This window comes from Aotus nancymaae, unplaced genomic scaffold (assembly GCF_030222135.1).
Source record: "Aotus nancymaae isolate 86718 unplaced genomic scaffold, 86718_ANA_hifiasm-v0.15.2.pri h1tg000002l, whole genome shotgun sequence".
In the NCBI taxonomy this organism is placed as follows: Eukaryota; Metazoa; Chordata; class Mammalia; order Primates; family Aotidae; genus Aotus; species Aotus nancymaae.
Genome location: NW_026988413.1, coordinates 52,337,903 through 52,358,229, shown reverse-complemented (window position 1 = coordinate 52,358,229; position 20,327 = coordinate 52,337,903). Strand labels below are relative to the sequence as shown.

Sequence of the window (20,327 nt, the reverse complement as noted above, 5' to 3'; positions counted from 1 at the left end):
TTCTCCCATATCATTATCCCCTAAACAACTCAGAATGACAACTATTTACACAGGACTCACATTGTATTTGGTATTATAAGTAAACTAGAGATTACTGTGAGGACTGTATAGGTATATGTAAATACTACACCATTTCTTATAAGGGATAAGAACCCAAGGATTTGGGGTCTGGGAACCAATCTCCCTTGGATATCAAGGGACAGCTGTATATCATGTCTATAGCTTTGGGTGACTAGCACAGAACAATGAGGACATATTCTTTTAGTACCTGAAAACCATTATTCAGTTCAGCAAGGAAGTCACGTCACTAACGATCTTGAAGTTCTAATGTATATCTTTGTTCTTTCACTTTTAACTTACTCACTGACTTAAATAAAAGTATCAACTAACACTTATGTGGGGTTTACATTTGTTTGTCAATGAAAATCTTAGGAAGGTCAGGGGATGTAAGAATTTGGCAAAAGTCAACCAAAGCATTTGTTGAGGATCTATAGACTATATGAAATTTACAGTAAAGAATTTAGGCTGGGCATAGTGGCTGGTGTCTGTAATCCCATCACTTTGGGAGGCTGAGGTGGGTTGTTGAGGATCTATAGACTATATGAAATTTACAGTAAAGAATTTAGGCTGGGCATAGTGGCTGGTGTCTGTAATCCCATCACTTTGGGAGGCTGAGGTGGGTAGATCACTTGAGGTCAGGAGTTCAAGACCAGCCTGGCAAACATGGTGAAAACCCATTTCTACTAAAAACACAAAAATTAACCAGACGTAGTGGCGCAGGCCTATAATCCCAGCTACTCAGGAGGCTGATCAGGAGAATCACTGGAACTCGGGAGGCAGAGGCTGTGGTGACAGATCATGCCATTGCACTCCAGCCTGGGCAACAAGAGTGAGAGACAGTCTCAAAAAAAAAAAAAGAATTTAAATATTTTATTCTTTATAAATTATATGCCAAACAGCTTTTTCTATCAGTAGACTATATAATAAACATATATATGCATATGCATTAACTTTTTTTAGACAGCGGATTGTTACACATTTACTAGCACAACACTGATTCTAATAGAAAAGAATTTACAAATTAATGGGTCAGCAAGACCCAAAAAGTGTGTGTGTGTTTGTGTATGAGAGAGAGAGAGAGAGAGAGAGAGAGAGAGAGAGAGAGAGACAGAGAGTGTGTACTCCCTCCAGCACCCTGAATGGCGAAAGCAAAATAAACACTAACATTACCAAAGAAAAAAGGCTGTTTTCTGAAAACTCTACTCCAAAAAAGACAGCATGGAGTTGGGCACTGAGTGTGTCTGCAACTGGAATAAATTATGAACTGTTTCTCTTTGGTATTAATGGAGTTTCACCATTCTTTTTCCAAAAGCAACTTCTCAAGGAACTCAGAGCCCTTAAAGCCTTTGCTTAAGCTCTTCCTTCCCTGTACAATGCCCTGAATGTCCAAATCCTAGCCGCTGTGCTGCCTCTGCACAAGGCATCCATCCATTCATTCTTTCCTTTATTTTTCAAACATTAACTTGACTCCGACTTAAATACCCTTTACTGTACTCCAAGTAAAACCACAAACCAAACAGCCTCTACCTTTAAGTCAAAGGTCTCAGACCCAGGTTAAAGGTCTTGCTGACCATAGACTGAAATATCTTCCTTCCCTGGGCTCCAAGGCATTCTAGTCACATTTCCTTTTCTAAGCAGCATCCGAGTTTCCAGGTGCTGTGAAGTGAGTTTCTAGAGGGCAGGGCCACTGTCCCACCTTTACATCCCACACAGAGCCCAGCCCAGGGCCTTCCACCCCCTGGACAACTGGTCACTTTCTACTGAGTCAGCAACGGGCAGGAAGCACAGCCCTAGCTTCTGACTTGCAGAGCATCACTCATCATGATTTGCAATTTAACTTCAGCGGTTCACCAGATCCAGGCAAAATCCTGTGCTCCCTCTGAAAGGTGGGAGAAGGATTATTTTAAGTATAATTATCTTCTTCCTTCCTCAGGTTAAAGCAGAGGGTCACTTGACTGTGTGGGATAATATTTCTCAATGTTTTTCAACTCATGCTGTACCAACCAAGATTGGATCACACTTTTACTTCCTGAGGTTTGCACTACAAAGCTAACTCTCTCTTTCTAAGATTTCCCATTGATTGTGGTTTTCGCACTATACATACATCTTCTTGAAATTCTAGTGTACCCTGTCCTCAACTTTGTCCCTCCTAAGCTAAAGAATCATAGGCCATCATCTTCACCTCCAAGATTAGGGTTCAGTGAAAAAAAAAAAGAATCACAGGCTGGTACGGTGTTCATACCTGTAATCCCAACACTTTGGGAGACTGAGGCAGGAGGATTGCTTAATTGGAGACCAGCCTGGGTAACATAGCAAGACTCTGTCTCTATGAAAAATAAAAAATTAGTGTGGTGTGGTGTGGTGTGGTGGTGTGTGCCTGTAGTCCCAGTTACTCAGGAGGCTGAGGTGGGAGCATCACTTGAATCCAGGAGGTCTAGGCTGTAGTGAGCTATAATCATGCTACTGCACTTCAGCCTACGCAACAGAATGAAACCCTGTCTCTAAAAAAATAAAAAGAAAAATGAAAGAATCATTCCTTACTTTGAGCACTGATAATTAAAGAGAAAAACTTAACTCTGACCTTTTGGAGGAATTTAATAGTTCATCCCCCTTTGATGAGAAAGATGTCTTCGATATTGAAGAATGCCAACCAATAAAAGCAGGTCAGAATGACACAAATTGAAAATGACCATCCTACAATCCCCAAAGAAATAACTGATCCAGGCAAGGGTGATCAATGGATGCCTAGAAGAGTCCACAAAATTTCCTGTTGGGGAACAGGATAGTCACTTGGTGCCAAAGCATTACTCACAGAATGACATGCTAATTACGGAACAAAAATACAACTTTTGCAATGGACAGAAGCAGTCACCACCTTACCAAGTGATCCATATCTAATAACAGGGCACCCTGACATCTTGTAACCCCTGGATGAGATGCTTAAAGCACTCAGAATCACCTGGGACACATTCTTGCCAAAATGTTGAGTCTGAATCAAATGATACTTAAGCTCGAACTTCCAGAATGGGGGAAAACAAGGAATAGCAAAAACAAGATAGGACACCACAAGGAAGTGATCAGACAGACCAGAACATACAGCATTTTAAATGGCAATGTTTTCTATAGTTATATATATAAATATGTATACATATGTACATGGAAATATGTATGTATACATATATTTACACATACATCGTGGGGGGCACTGTTCTAGATTAAAAACTACTGAAGAGATATAACAATCAAATGCAATACATGAACCATAACAGGATCTAGTTTGAAAAATGCAGTTATAAGCTTTTGGAGGTGGGGACATGACAGGCGAGTTTTGAATGAGAACTAGGTATTAGATGTGAGTATGGAATTACCATTAGTTTTCTAAGTGTGATACCGGTATTATGATTAGGTCAGAGAATGCCTCTAATTTTAGGAGACGAGATGCATGCTGAAGTATTTAGAGGTGTCATGCTGTCTGTGACTTACCAAATAGTTCTGCAAAAACATACATACATATTTACGTATGATGAGGCTCTGAGAAGTTAAGCGAACAGCTCAAGGTGGCACAATCAAGATGTGAAAAAATGATAAATATTTAAAAGGGAAGTGTCGTGATGTTTACAACTTATTTTCAAATGCTACAGAAATATAAATATATATATACACACATACATATACATAGACACACAGTCACATAAATGACACTTTGGTCAACAATGGGTCACATATACAGTGGTCCCATAAGAGTATATAATACCACATTTTTACTGTATCTTTTCTATGTTTCAATCTGTTTAGAGACCCGAGAGCTTACCATTGTATTACAATAATTACCTACAGTATTCAGTACAGCAACACGCTGGGCAGGTGTGTAGCCCAGGAGCAACAGGTTATACCAATAGGAATATCAGAGTGAACTTACACAAACCTGGATGGCACAGCCTACTGCACACCGAGGAAGTCACTGAATGACACACCTCTCAGAACACATCCCCATCATTAAGGAATGCATGACTGTATATTCTTTATAAGACACATATACAGATATATCTTTATATAGAAACATATCCATATCTTTATAAGAAAACAAATAAGACAAAATGGGAATTAACAATTAATTCTACAGGTGATCATGGTACCATTATTTCAACCTTCTTATACGTGTGAAAAATTTTCACACTGACCTGCAAGGGCGAAGAAGAAAGAATGCTGCAGGGTGGGGGCTACTACCGAATACTAAAGGAAAAACTTTAGGTGCTCAAAGATGTCTGTGACTCTGTGCACCAGAGGTAGCATTTTTCCATGGAATTCTCTCTGCTGACCTAGGGCGCTGGAGCTAATGCACCAAGGTGAGCTGGATTTTGCACTGTAGCTCCAGCTATCCTCTTGGACAGAAACTTCAGGAGTCTTGCCAGTTCTTAGAGTCTCAACAACTTCAAAATGTCAGATGGTGAATCAAAAACCTCACTGGCCATCTCCAGACTGAGTTTTAAAAAGGAAAATACAAACAGGAACTGTTGTTTCATGGGTATGACGTTTCAATTTTGTAAGATGAAAAGAGTCATGAAGATTGGCTACATGACCACGTGAGTGTCATTAACATAACTGAACTTTACACTTAAAAATGGTTAATACGGTAAATTTTATGTTATTTGTATTTTACCATGATTTTCTTAAAAAAAAAGAAAAAAAGAAAAAGACAATACAGGTATTTCAAGACAGGTGCCTGAAAAACAAGATGCTTAGTCGAACTGTAATACTTTGCTGGTTCAAAGATAACTTAGGAAAGAAAAGGCGATAATATGATCGCTCTTCCTCCACCCTGCCTCCAGAAGATTCGAATGCAGCTATGATGACAAGACACAGGTAGACCATGGGAAGAGTCTGCAGCAGTGCAAGGAAGTGTGAGGTTTAGGGGTAAAGTACACGCTGGCATGGCCAGCATGCACAGGGTGCAGAGGACGTGCAGGCGGGTGGCCCAAGCGACGGCGGGGAGGCTTCCTTAGTAAGTACGGCTGGCCCTGGGGAAGGGGGGCCAGGGGTTAGGGGAAGGGGGGAAGGGGGGAAGGGGAATACAGTAGATGCAGAGAGCAGGCAGAGGCAGAGAGGGGGACAAGGAAAAGACTCCACTTGTCCAAAGTGCTGCTGCAAAGGGCAGGCTACCTGTCCGGATGGGAAGGGACTGAGGACTTTAAATGTTGCTTTAACTGAGGTTGATGAGGAAGTGCTGAGAGGTTTACACTTGAGGAACAAACTGATAAATGTGAATTTTCAGAAGATTAATTTTTGAAGTGGTGTGCAGGGAAGACGGAGACAGGAAGACCAATTAAACAGCTATTATAAAAATCTAGGTAGGCTATGAGGCAGGTAAGCTGGGGTGGGGTGGGGGAGCGGAGAGAGATGGAGAGGTGCAGGGAATTGCTGAGATGGGAGGGAGGAGAGCAGGAGGGGGTCTTTCTAAAGATAGTGATGGGGAAAACACAGAGGCTTGGCTTGCACTTGGGCCTAGGGGCGTCTGAGATGTACAAGGACATCCGTGAGGGGCTGTCTAGCATGGCACCTGGGGGTGAGATGAGCACTGGGTGGAGGAGAGGTCAGGCAAGCAGCGGGCATGTTAGAATCACCACACACAGGGACCACCTGGGGTGTGATCAGGAGCCAGGGTCCAGAGCAAACGCAGAGCACAGTGAGGGCAAAGCCTGGTCTCAGAGGGAGGAGCTGGCAGAAAGGGCACAAAAGCAGGTGCCATGAAAACTTCTGTGAAGCAAATATGATTTTCAAAAACCTCTAGGTTGTCTACTATTTAAAGAAATCCCCAACAGCTCCATTTGGAAAGCAAATAAGCCCCTGCTCTGTTTTAACCTGGATTGTGTACCGGGTTTCTGTTCTGCCATTAAGTCTTCTGTCTCAGCCACTGAAAGTGGCAGGACTCATACGAGTCCCTAATTCTCTCTGGGTCCTGCCCTGCTTCTGCAAACGATGATGAGGAGGGACACAGAGACTGAGGGAGTGACTCAAGGGAACAGAAGCCTGGAGTCTGGGGACTCAGCTAACAGGGCTGTTGTACAAGGGTCGGCCAAAGAGAGTCAACCTTAACCAGATGTGACCAGTGTCGGTGGGTGTGGCGGCTGACTCCGCAATCCCAGCACTGTGGGAGGCCGAATGGGAGAACTGCTTGAGCCGAGGAATTCAAGACCAGCCTAGGCAATATACAGAGATCTCCATCTCTACAAATAGTAGAAAAAATTAGCCAGGAATGGTGGTGTGCACCTGTGGTCCAGCTACTTGGGAGGGAGGCTGAGGTGGGAGGATCACTTCAGCCTGGGAGGTCAAGGCTGCAGTGAACTATGATTGCACCACTGAACTCCAGCCTGGGCAACAGAGCTACTGCCCCTCCCCACCCAAAAAAGTGACCGGTTCCTCTTTTCCAATGGATCACCCTCTTCCTGCCAGTCTGAGTGGGATTCTGTCCCATCAAGTGTAAAAGGTGCTTGAACCCGCAAGCTCCTGGTCATTATCGGAAGAATCAAACCACCAGCTGGTAGACTGGGTCTGGGGTCCACCGAAGGTCACTTGAAACCCCACACAGAGGAGGTGACTAAGTAGGAGAGGGGACAGCACTGAGGAGGAAAGGACTGTCAAGGACTCCCCTGGTCTCTAAAACCACTGAGGGAGAGACAAGTGTGGGGGTTGTCACCAGCTCCTCTGGGATAAGCAGGGCAATCACTACAAAATGCTTAGGGGCCCCAGTTAATGGAGAATGGGTGAAATCCAACGTCATGGGAAGTAAATGCTGCCACATCGTCCTGTCCTCATATGAGAGATGCATTCTGTGCCTTTCCCAGCTACTCCAATCCAAAGAATCCTCTTTGTCACTGCCCTCTCAAAGCTAGTGACAACTAGGGCATCACTGTTGCTGAAGAAGGCAAAGGACTTTCACACCCACTTAGCAAGCATATCACCATCAAAAGGACACCTCTAGTGTGGCGGTATTGAAAAGCTATCTCCGCTCCAGGGAACGCACCCTTCGTGAAATCACTAACAATCCCAATGCCACTAGGAAAACTGAACAGCAGCCCCAATGCCACGATGGAAACTGAACAGCAGCCTAGAAGATGTTCAAAAGGAGGAAAAAAGAGAGAAATCATCACTGTAGACAGATGCCCCTGGAGTTGCTTGGCAACCATCTTTGCTAACACCTTCTCCCAAAAAGGAACAGAGTTTGCATTAGCTCCTGTGATTTCCCTGAGGCCAGAACTCTGACCACAGAGGCCCCAAAGCTGGAGCCTTGGGATGAGAGAGTGTTTCCCTGATGGGGAGACCCAGGGCCCTATCAGCAGGCCACTGGCTTACACAGGCAAGGGGGAAGGAAAGGTAGCCTGGCCTTGCCATTTAGCTTAAAGAACATGCTCTCTTGGGCAAGGATGGTGAGAGGATGAGTCAAGCCAGGTGCCCAGGTGCAATGCTTACGGAGCACTCACTCTGCACTTGCAGAAGCCCACGTGAGCCCCTCCCTAAACATGTGTCCTGGGCGCTTGCTTGCTTCCCCTTAGTCCTAACCCTGCTCCTATGATGACAGACATCAGGACACAGTGCTTAGAGTTCAGCCTTTGGAATCAGCCTGCCTTGGGGTTAAAGGCAGCCCTACTATTTCCCAGCTATGTCGCCTTGGGTAAATCACTTAACTTCTCTGAGCCTCAGCTTCCCAATTTCGGAAATAGGGCTGATAACAGGATTTGCCTCATAGGGTGGTCATGAGGGTTACATGCAAACATGCACAGTTAGCCCTGTGCCTGGCACCTACTTAATGCCCGATAAAAGACAACTAGGACTGTAACTTAAAAAAAAAACACATAAGGTGGGCTGTGTTTAACCCAATAGGTACCAGAAAAATAAATGTAAAAGAAACCCACAAAAAACTCCAAAAGCAAACATATAAGCAGCTCCTTAGAACCCCTGAAACTGGACCTAAAGAATCAGAATCTCTGCGGCTGGTCCTGGTATCTTTGCTTTTAAAAAACTTCCCAAGGAATTTTCAAGGTAGGCAGGGTTGAGAGCCACTTCTCTCAACCAAAGTAGCAGTTCTCAAAGTTCAGAAAACATCAGAGCCACCTGCAGAGCCTGTTTAAAATGCACGTTCCTGGTCAGGTGCGGTGGCTCACGTCTGTAATTCCAGAACTTTGAGAGGCTGAGGTGGGAGGATCACTCGAGCTCAGGCGTTTGAGACCGGCCTGGGGAACACAGCAAGACCTTGTCTCAACTAAAAGTCAAAAAAATTAGGCAGGCATGGCAGCACATGCCTGTAGTCCCAACTACCTGGGAGGCTGAGGTAGAAGGATGGCTTGAGCCCTGGAGATCGAGGCTGCAGTGAGCTTGATCACGACACTGCACTCCAGCCTGGGTGAGAGAGAGAGACGCTCTCTCAAAAAAATAAAATTTTAAAAAAAGCACATTCCTGGTTCCTGTGCTTCACTCCCGGTTGTTTTGTTTTGGTATGACTGCAGCCTGGGGCCGGGGCTGTGAAGTACCCATGGGACAACACAGCAGGGTCTCCAGAACGAACACACTTTGTAAAACACTGAAACAGATTCACTCTTGAAACTAACAGTACAGGGACACCAGTCCAATCCCTTTGTCTTTATTCTTGGCAACCTTAAAGAACTGGAGACACGCATGTTGACAAAAGATGTCTGGTGAGCCCCGGGCACACCCTTGGAGCAGTAAGGACGCAGTCTGTCCCCTGGAAGTGGCAGCTCTAAGACAAAGGCAAAGACCCAAGTGCCTGCTAAAAACAACGATCCTCACAACAAAGGCTTACATTACTGAGTATCTACTTTATACCACATAGCATCTCATTTATTTCCACAACAATTCTGAGAGGTACTATTATTCCCACTCTGGAAAAAAGAATAGTGGAAATTGAGGCTTAATTTAATACATAGCCAATAAATGGTCAAGATTTGAATAATACTCCACTAAGCTCCCAAGCCTGCAATGCCAATGAACATTTTTGTGTGTGGTACAATACTTATAACATAAAATTTACCATTTTAACCTTTTTTTTTTTTTGATAAGAGTCTTGCTCTGTTGCCCAGGCTGGAGTGCAGTGGCACGATCTTAGCTCACTGCAACCTCTGCCTCCTGGATTCAAGTGATTGTCCTGCCTCATCCTCCTGAGTAGCTGGGGCTACAGGTGCATGACACCATGCCCAGCTAAATTTTTTTTTCATATTTTTAGTAGAGAAGGGGTTTCACAGTGTTAGCCAGAATGGTCTCTATCTCCTGACCTTGTGATCCATCCGCCTCAGCCTCCCAAAATGCTGGGATTATAGGTGTGAGTCACCGCGCCCGGCCATTTTAACCATTTTTTAAGTGTGTGTCCTGATAACAGAACATTTTCATCTTCCCCAACTGAAACTCTGTATCATGTCAACACTAACTCTCCATTTCCCCTCCCCCAGCCCCTGAATATCCACCATTCCACTCTCTGTCTCTACGAATTTGACTACTCTAGGAACCTCATATAAATGGAATCACACAGTATTCGTCCTTTTGTGGCTCATATACTTTTTAAGAACTGGACCATCACCTTGGTCTGATATAACCAAACTGGGACCATGCCTCCACCATCTTCCCTACTTCTGGAATGCTGGACTCATCAGCGGTTAGTATCATCGGACTGGGTGTCCTGTGTCCCCACCCCACCCCAGGACTCTATGGCCTGTCGATGTCTTGGGGTAAGGTCACATAACTCCCACTCCCCCTACAGTTAAGGGTATCCTTACACCACTAATGTTCACAGATTTACAATTAGCATCACAGAATCAGGTACACCGATAAGTGCTTCTGTGTTCAAAGAGCCCGTCATCGACTCACTTTTATCTTCTCCACTATGGTGACCTGGTGCCACTTTGTCCTGCCCTAGAGAGTATTTATTTGGTTTCCATTTCTTCTGTAAGTACCTGATCCCTCAAAATTGGCAAGCAGAATTGTGTTGAGAAACCACAGGTACAAGGATAAAGCATCTCCAGAAAAACAATGCTTTCCCCACAGCAGAGTTCCAGCTTTACTTATAGACGACTAGGGCAGCCAGGTCTAGCCCCTGAATATTCAGATCCTGTGCTGTAGCCTCAGCCCACTTGCAAGAAGGGATTTCCTGAGGTTTCATCATTAGTTCAAGCGCCTCAGGGTCCAAATCCAGGTCCATTTGGCAGTCTGAGCCCTACCACAGAAGAGAGGAAGAGAAAGCCAGCCAAATGGTGTTAGCTGGGAGCACGTCATCAGCAGAACACTCGACTGGGAGTTTTGGGAGACAGACACACAGAAGTCAGTCCTTGCTGCTCAGTTTCTATAATATTCTGAAAAAGTAGAACCCACCAGCTAAAGCTCTTCCTCTCCATTACAGCTATGTTTGATTACTGCAATCACTCAGTGATCACTGCCTCCAGATGTGACTAGTGGGCCACCTCAGGGTGTGGGGCCTTAGAGAAGAGGGATTTGACTAGGACAAGGTCTCACTGCGTCGGCTACTAGCATCTTACGTCTACTTCTGAAGGACAACATGAATGAAACAAAATGTCATAAACGAAAGAAGGTTAGCCTGAAGGATATAAATGCAACCAACCCAGAAAACCATACAGAAACAAATCTGCCTAAGTTTTCTAAATCAATTCTGCAGCAGAGGCGACAGGCCCCTGGGAACTGTTGGCTGAAAGCATCAACATGGCCTCCCACTCTTAACTGGTGCTGCAGACCACCTGGTACACAGGTCAGAAGGCCTCAGGAATCAGACCCTCCCCTGCCCTTTGTACTTTCCCGTTCTAACATGGAAATGGTGACACTGGCCACTTTGCTTTCCGTCATGTGCATCCCCGTTTCAGACATATCCCCTGGGTAATCAAACTGCAGAGAACGCCAGCTGTATTTCCAGCCTGGCTTTAAATACAAACGGAAATCCTTAATGCTTCACTGTGGTGCTTTTGACATCGGGGGCCGCTGTGTAATAAATGCCATCATTACCAGAATTGATGCTTTGGGGTCTCCTCCACCCACAGTGAAGGAGGGTTGGGCCACCCAGAATTAGAACCTGCAACCCACTATTGTGACCACAGACTGGACTCATCTTGGGAACTGTGTGGAGGAGGGTTCCCTGGGGGACCAAGTCTTCTCTCTCTTTAGATTCTCCCAAATGTAGCTCAGTGCCAGGGGACAGTCACAGTCCAGGTATATCTGCTGAGTAATTGATAAGGCTGACTAACATGGGCTGAAGAACTAACACATGGACAGATATTGGCAGAATATTTCTGTGAGTATCTTAGTCTATTTTTCCTGTGTTCTTACCTCTCCAGCCTCACCAGCCACTGATTCTCCATCAGAGTGATGTGTCCCCCAGGGAACATTTGGCAATGGATGGAGACATTTTTGGTTGTCCCAACTTGGGGGAGGGGAGGGAGGCACTGCTGGCATCTAGTGGGTGGAGGCGCAGGATGGTGCTCAGCATCCTGCCACGCACAGGACAGCGCCCCTAAAAAGAAGCATCCGGCTCAAAACTTCAGTGGTGCTGCTGGTGAGAAACCTTATACTACTCTCTGCTTTGCTATCTTTACTCTGGCAAAAGGATCTTTTGGTTTCAGAACAGTCTATATTCTCTGGCATTTGGGCCTTTATGCCTGTCGTTTCCTCTAACTCCGTCCTGCCCAGCTTCACACATGGGTAACTTCCATGCATCCCCCAGGTTTTAGCTTACATAAAATTTCCTCTGGGAGGCCTGCACTGAGCACCCCGCCCCCACCCCGGACTTAACCCAACGCCCTCCAGCAGCACCTGAGTTTCTCTTTCAGAGCACTCATCAGGGTCCACCTGTGCTTTTGCCACTAGGCTAGAAGCACCCTGAGGGCAGGCAGGGGTTGTGCTTCTTCACTGCTGTGTCCCAGGTATCTAGCCCAGTGCTGGCACATCAGGAGAGCTCCCTCCAGGTCAAATGCATGAGAGAGGCCAAGAAAGCAGTAAAGGGTATTAAAAACTTAGCAAGACACCCAGAGGCTTACATTGCTACCCTACTATGCAGGCACCAAAAGAGAACATGGTGACTCCTTATGAACTGATACAGACAGCTCTCTAAGATAAATGGAAATGGCAAGATACCAGCTAATACTATAGCTTTCTATCATTCACGTGAGAACAAGAAGACAAAATGATGTATGTATCTACTTGAATGCATACAGAATATCTTTGGAAGGATAACAAGCAACCGGGGATGGGGTGGGAGAGAGACTTACTTTCCACTTGGATAGCCTTTTGAATTTTGTAACGTGAACATTATTAAAAAATAATAAGTAGTTTAAAAATGAATGTGTGTGTGTGTGTGTGTGTGTGTGTCTAACGGTCTACATCTTCTAGCAGTAAAACATTATTCTCATAGAATGACATTAGATAAGACCCTGGTACAGGGTAACTTACAAAGAAGGCAAAATCACATACAGTGTTTCCGTGTGTCCATCCTAGCTTCCTGCTGTGGAAGGAGCCAGAGACGCTTTTCCTCCACATGGGAACCCAGGCACAAGGAAATAATTGTGTGTATAAAGAAGTACTCATTTTAGAAGCTTTGTATTTTCCAAACTGGATGATCAGGATGTCCTCTCTCAGCTGTGCTGCGTTGACTGTGGTAAGCCCCTGCTCCAGCAGTGGGCTGCACCTGTAGAGCATATAGCTCTCCAAGCCTTTCTCCTTTTCTCCTTCTCATCTTTCCTCCTTATCGCCTCTGAGCCACTCCATCTCTCCCGGGCTTCCATCCCAAAAGCTGGGCCAGAGAAGAGAGATGATAATGAAACACCAAAGTGAACAAATGTTACTGCTTGTTAGCAAAAGGGGAGGAAGGTAGGCTTAATGAGGAATGAAGCTGAACTTAATGGTAAAAATGAGGTTTATCTGTGTAATCTGTGGACTTCGTGTCTTCCCATCTCCTATTATCATAGATAACAGAGTTGTCTGTATAATGATAAAGGGAAGCCTGCCCAGTTTCCCATAAATCTCCATGGCCGACTGCTGGCTTCCCTGGCTTGGATTCTAAGAATACTTCATTCTTACCAGGTCAGGTGCCACCTTTTTCTCCAACTGCTCCCATCCAGCTATGACAGCAAGAATCCTAAACTCGAGCTGAGTGTGCTCCTATGTTCTCTGCATCCTCCTATATTCCAGTCCAATTCCACCAGCATCTCAAAAGAATGGCGAACTCTTATGGTCACAGCAATATCTTACTGGCCTCAGCACACTTTTCCAATTGGAAGCTTTCCACCAGTTTATTGATATCACAACAAAACACGTGAGAACTTTAAAACACAGGCAAGTTTTCAAAGTGACAAGTGCTTGCTTCCAAGAGACCCAAACAGCAATCTACGAGGACTATTTTTTCTCAGTGATAAAATAAAACAACTTCTCTATCATTTAAAAAAATTATTTAGATTTCCCAGACCCTAGAAACAACTTTGTATAAACTCTTCCTAGCCATAGGCTATGTACAGCCTAAGTATTTTTCTCTAGCTCTTGACAAAACTTAGCAATGATCACTTAACTGCACTTCATTAAAAACAATGATATCCGGCTGGGAGCCTTGGCTCATGCCCCTAATCCCAACACTTTGGGATGCCGAGGCGAGTGGATCACGAGGTCAGGAGATTGAGACCATCCTGACTAACACAGTGAAACCCCGCCTCTACTAAAAATACAAAAAATTAGCCGGGTGTGATGGCACATGCCTGTAGACCCAGCTACTCAGGAGGCTGAGGCAGGAGAATCACTTGAACTCAGGAGGTGGAGGTTGCGGTGCGCCAAGATCACGCCACTGCACTCTAGCCTGGGCAACGGTGCGAGACTCTGTCTCAAAAAAAAAAAACAAAACAAAAAACTGATATCCATAGAAATTGTTTCTTTAAAAAATCGTTAGCTTCATGAAACTATAATAAAATGATTTACTCTAAAAATAAAGTTTCTGCTAGATATCTTTTCTTTTCATCACAGATTAGTTTAAAATCCTAGTTAATTAGAATAACGTTTTCTAGAGCTAGCTTCATTAATAAATAATAATAATAAAAGCCAGCATTCATTAGGCACTTACTCTATGCTAAGCCCTTTTGTATTATCTCATTTAATCACCACAACAACCCTATTTTTATCTCTGTTTTATAGTTAGGGACACTTATGAGCCATAGGAACCCTATTCCTTATCTACGAATTGGCATTCTTTAAAAAAAAAACTTCAGGTGAGGCAAGGGGAACATCTTTCTAAATCACTGAGAGCTTTTCCCTAATTAGCCTGAAAAAAGTCTTCAGATAAATCTACCAAGCTGAAGAGGAAACTATTTGAAAAGGTTACCATAGAAGAATGGCTGTCCTTGAAATTTTCTCTCATAAACACCTTTCACAGGCTAAGGTTTCTGGGATTCCTCCTCTCAGGAAATCTGAATGCCTGACTGATCCAAGCTGACTGAGGTCAAATCATTCCTCACTGTGGGAACACATTGGGTTTTGGACTCAGAACTCCACTCTTCTCAGAATGCTGAAGGCCAGGTACCATTCACAAATGATTTGCAGCAGAATATTGCTTGTGTATCAGATGCAGTGATTTTTGCCACCAGGAAGTTATAAATTGAGAAAATAAACCCAGTTATTTTTGAAGTAGTTTAAGATATTTTTAATGTGAGGGCTTGAGTTTTTTTGTTTTTTTTTTTTTTAGGTTTCTTTAGAAACAGTTTGCCTGGTGTAACTGCATCTCAAAGGTACATTCAATACAGAAGCTTGGGTTCAGAGGTCTCAAAGGGACCTTAAAGGACATTTAGTCCCACCCCCCCTTACTTTAAATATGAGTGAATCGGCCCAGAGAAGGGAAATGACTTCCAAAGAGCATAGATCAAAATGTAGGAAACCACCTCAAAGCACTCTCCTCCTTCAAGTGCCCAGGTTGTCCTGGATATAACCCCACCTAAGCATATCCACCCATGGAACTAGCAATGCCTTCTGAACCCAGGTGATGACTTGACAACATTCAAAAGTATTTGGGGCCAGGCACAGTGGCTCACGCCTGTAATCCCAGCACTCTGGGAAGCCAAGGCGGGTGGATCACCTGGGGTCTGGAATTTGAGACTAGCCTGGCCAACATGGTAAAACCCCATCTCTACGAAATATACAAAATTAGCCGGGTGTGGTGGCACATGCCCGTAATCCCAGCTACTTGGGAGGCTGAGGCATGAGAACTGCTTGAACCTGGGAGGTGGAGGTTGCAGTGAGCTGAGATCATGCCATTGCACTCCAGTCTGGGCAACAACAGTGAAATTCCATCTCAAAAAAAAAAAAAAGTATTTGGCAAATTCCTCTTGGCTATAATTTAGCTAATTTTAGATGAAATAATAACAATGATGTGAAAACTTTATTACAGACATTTCAAAGCATCCAATTAACATTTTATACATTAGGGGTGGAGAACAGAAAGAAATGGAAAGAATTAAAAGAAAGTTTAAAGGAGTGAGGAATGGGGAACTATATTACAGTAATCAAGGTATTGAAAAAGTCTGCAAGCCCTTGCTATGTCTTCTAAAGTTGTGGGCAGATAGAGGCAGAAAGCAAAATAATTCTCATTTCACATTTCCAGCCTAACTTCTCTTCCTGAGTTTAGTCCACTAAAAATATCGTATGACACCAATGTTCATAGTGGCATTATTCAAAATGGACAAAAGGTGGGAACAACCCAAATGTCCACCAACAGATGAGTGGCTAGCAAAATGTAGTGCATATACACAATGAAATACTATTCAGCCTTAAAAAGGAATGAAGTGCTGGTCCATGCTACAACATGGATGAACTATGAAGACATGCAGAGTGAAATAAACCAGATACAAAAGGACACAGATTATATGACTCCACTTAAATGAGGCATTAGAATAGGCAACTTTATAAAGACAGAAAGTAGAACAGTGGTTACGAGGGCTGAGAGGAGTAGGGAATGCGGAGGGATTGTATAATGGGTACAGAGTTTCTGACTGAGATGATGGAAAATTTGGGAAATGGAGAGCGATGATAGTTGCGTAACACTATGAATGTACTTAATGCCACTGAATTATAGACTCAAAATGGTTAAAATGGTAAATTTTATGTTATGTATACTTTACCACAGGAAAAAAATGATATCAAAATTGGAATCACCTCCCTCTATTTCTCAACTGGAATTTCTAATCTTTATTTTGTTCATTCATTGCCATTAAAGCCCAGATTTCTTCTCAAGACCTGCTTAAAGCCGACAGTGTTAAGGACAATCTATATACGTTCATATGTACAGGTACACAGCCACACAGCCACACACAGGCTACTTCTGTCCTGCAGTGACCCATCCACAAACATGTATCCACCCCAAGACTTTGTCGATTACTCCAACAAGAGGGCCCATGGCAAGCATTACTGGAGATCCAGGTAACCAAACACCCTGTGTCAGCTCAACCCTTCAATTTCTCACCATGGGGTAATATATATTCACTATATAGATATTTTACGTATAAAGAAAACTGCATGTCGCCAGGCACGGTGGCTCACATCTGTAATCCCAGCACTTTGGGAGGCCAAGGCAGGAGGATCACCTGAAGTTGGGAGTTTGAGACCAGCCTGATGAACATGGAGAAATCCTGTCTCTACTAAAAATACAAAAAATTAGCCGGGCATGGTGGCACATGCCTGTAATCCCAGCTACTCCAGGGACTGAGGCAGGAGAATCGCCTGAACCTGGAAGGCAGAGGTTGTGGTGAGCCGAGATCGTGCCATTGCACTCTAGCCTGGGCAACAAGAATGAAATTCCATCGAAAAAAAAAAAAAAGAAAAGAAAACTAAGTGCATATATACCAGAAAGACCACTGGGATTTGCTCACCCAAGTCTGTTCCACCAGGCCTGTGAACAAAGAGATTTCAGCCCATATATGGCTATTTTTTGGTGAAGTTAGCAATTTCAAGTTACACTGAACAGTGGGTGTCCTTAATGCAAATGTGTATAATTAGGAGCTACATCTTTGTACAGGACAAAGGACCTAATAAGCAGGATATACCACTTGTGACTTCTGAGGAAAGGAGAGCTTTTCACTTTTTCTTAAAAGAATGTTTCTCAGTTGGGCGTGGTGGCTCACGCCTGTAATCCCAGCACTGTGGGAGGCCAAGGCAGGCGGATCACAAGGTCAAGAGATTGAGACCATCCTGGCTAATATGGTGAAACCCCATCTCTACTAAAAATACAAAACTTAGCTGGACGTGACGGCGGGCGCCTGTAATCCCAGGTACTCGGGAGGCTGAGGCAGGAGAATCACTTGAACCCAGGACGCGGAGGCTGCAGTGAGCCGATATCGTGCCACTGCACTTCAGCCTCTCAACAGAGTGAGACTCTGTCTCAAAAAAAAAAAAAAGAAAAGAAAAAAGAATCCATTTCTCATGAGGCAAAGAGAATCTGAGAACAAGAGTCTTTTGAAATAGAAACAGGAACTGGGGGGAAAGGATGTGAGTTTTATGTGTGATAGTCATAACCTGTCACCCAGACTTGAGAGGTACCGATCCTGTGCCATGCCATGACCTTTACTCAACTTTAATTTAAAGATTTCCGCAGCCTCATCATCTTTTGTGGACACGTTGCCAGTAGCCTGATAACTGAGTCTTGCAAACATTTAGAGATCTCAAGAGTTTGTCTGTGAAGAAAAATAACCTCTAGTGATGCTTCCCACTGCCCACACACGGATATTTAACGCAAATAAGCTGCCACTTGTAAGAAGTCCACTTGACATCAATCCCTCGTGCATCCTGAAGACACATGTCAAGATCACACTAAGATATTTAGAAGCAAACATCTTTAGAATAATGTTTTGTTCCCAAAGTGCTTAATTAGCAGAAACACTATGCTAGGAAACTGTCCTTGAATATGCATGCATTTTAACCTTCATGTGATTTTTTTCTGAAGTGCAAAGTTTCTTCTCAGTGGATGCTCAGGAAATGATTGGGCACAGAAAACCAACTAACTGAAGTGTCGATTCACAAAATGAGTTCCATCTTTCCACGCAGGATTCAGCTGCCTTCCAGGGTGATATCCCATTTTATGAGGGGGACCATTCTTTGGCGTCTAACTGTCTTCTCTCCATTTATTTGGGATGACCAGTGCACCTACGGCCTACTTATGTCTGAACTCTTTCAATATTAACCTCTTCCGCCCCCTTGTGCCATCTTCCCACCCCCAATTTCAGCCAATTATGTTTATAAGACATCAGTTACTGAATCAATTCAAATGAACCCATCCATTTGCTTAGCAGCAAGTGGCCCCTGGAGTTGCTCCATTTGAAGCCCATAGGCCAGAGTTACATACCGAAGGCTTGCAAATGCGAACAGGATATGATTTATTTATGACGACCATGTGTGTTTGATGCCCAGTTCCAGCAGGTTGTGGCTTCTCTTGCATGTCTTGGTCTGGGATGACCTATCTACTCAGTGTGTCCCATTTCAGGTACTGTATTTCCATGCTGGGAAAAGAGAGGGCGACTAGCTGGGGCACTGCACACACAGATGCCCCTAACCCTGCTTGCCACGTGACAATCTGTGACCAAATGCAAATCGGGCGAAATGTAACTTGCTGCAAGGGTTTGCCACGTACAATGGTTTTCAATGGCGAGTGGAGAAGTAGCTGCTGGAATGACTGACCATGTGGGGTTCATTAAACTGTTGTGCATTCACCCACAAGAAAGGATGGGATGTTGTGAAGGGAGCCCCACTCTTCATTTCAGAGATTTTAACGCCCCACCATTTGGCAATGATGCTCCCGAGGAGCATGGCAGATATGCATCAGAAGGTTCAAACGTGGACTCCAACTGAAGTGCAGTAAACTTCTGCCTTCAACAGTCTCACCCCCCTTTACCCCCCCGTTGTATTTATACTTTGAAAGAAGTTAACATGAAGCAGTAGTCACCTGGGCGTGCTCAATTTTTGACAAGCCTTAGTCACTCTGTACCCAGCAGAACAATTCACATTATATTCGAAATCCTGTGAAGATTCTGCCACACATGCTAACACTAAAATGCCAGTAGCTCCACTTACCTTCTTTATTAAGCCTCATAACCTCCCTGCTTTTTCCACCCTCTTTTCCAGCCTCTTCTAAATCTACATCTGCAGATGAAAAAGAAAAGGAAAACAGAAAATAAGGAAAAAAGGGGGGAAAAAAGCCAAAGTCAAGGGGGGAGGGAGAGTGTTTATTTGCAAACAGATCGATATAAATACTGTATATGAAATTCTTTCAAAAATTGACAATGCAACATTTTCTCCCAAGTCCGGGTTTTCATCTACCTGGCCCAGATAGGTACCCAAAAAACTATGCAAGCAGCAACAGAGTAGCCTTTTAAACGGACAACACCGTGGGGCTGCGAGCCCACCCCGCGGGCTGCCACGGGGAGCCGGGCACAGACAGACAGACAGACAGCCCTGGCAGCCGGGCCCTCCCTGTGCATTGATGATCTGTCTCTGTGTGTATTTATTTAGAGAGAGAGGGAGAAGCATGGAGGACACCGGGGGCCACTCTCTCTCTCACACACACACTTTTTCCCAGTGGCTCTAGGTGAATGGAAAGGTTACAGGATAATAAAAGGAGGAGGAGGCGGTGGGGTTCTTACTGTCGGAGCAGTGTAATTTGGCGGCGTCGATCCAGGAGGACCAGGGTTTGCCCAGAAACGCCTCCGGACTGGGCACTTTGCGATCCAGTGTCGCCATTGCTCTTCCTTCTTGTTGCTTTTTCCCTGTTCCTTCGGCAGCAGCAGCCGAGAGACACGGGATTCGAGAACGCTCCGACGTCATCTTCGGAACGTTCCGACATTGAGTGTTCTGAAAGGGGGAGGGAGGGAGGAAGGGCGGGATGGGAGGAGGGCGGCGGAGGAGGAGGGGAGAGGGAGCGGAGGAGGGGCGGGCGCTCTGGCTCCCGGAGCCGGCTCGGCGGGGCTCGCGCTCCCGCGGCCGCCAGGGGCAGCAGAGAGGCGCCTGCAGTCCGCGCCCGCCCGCCGGGGGCCGCCCGCCTGCCTGCCGGGGAGGGGCCGCGCGGCCGGGCGAGCGCCGCGTGCCGGAGAGCGGAGGCTGCAGCGCACCCGGCAGCCGGGATGCGGCGGCGGCGGCGCCTCCCGAGCCGGGGCGCAGAGGTCGGGCGTGCGGAGAGAGGCCCGACTCGGGGCCGAAAGAAGGGTGGTCTTTCCCGCAGAGTTTCCGCTGGAGGACCGAAAGTT

General features: G+C 45.0%; 1 protein-coding gene across 9 annotated transcripts in view; it reads right to left on the bottom strand.

Moving 5' to 3' along the window:
- ATXN7L1 (ataxin 7 like 1) overlaps positions 1-19,949 on the bottom strand; it is a 266,971-nt gene extending 247,022 nt beyond the window's left edge. For 5 of the 9 annotated variants that reach the window (XR_010341980.1, XR_010341989.1, XM_012456119.2 and 2 more), the window contains exons 1-2: positions 19,728-19,908; positions 19,159-19,227 (exon numbers count right to left, since the gene is read on the bottom strand). Coding sequence is in view for 6 of the 9 variants with exons in the window: in XM_012456119.2 (XP_012311542.2) it covers positions 19,159-19,227; positions 19,728-19,908 (250 nt within the window). In the remaining 3 variants the exon portion in view is untranslated. Of the gene's footprint in view, positions 1-19,158; positions 19,228-19,727 lie in introns of all 9 variants that reach the window. The other 4 variants (XM_012456205.2, XM_012456216.2, XM_012456265.2 and 1 more) reach the window with 3 other exon arrangements.
- Positions 19,950-20,327: the final 378 nt, after the last annotated feature.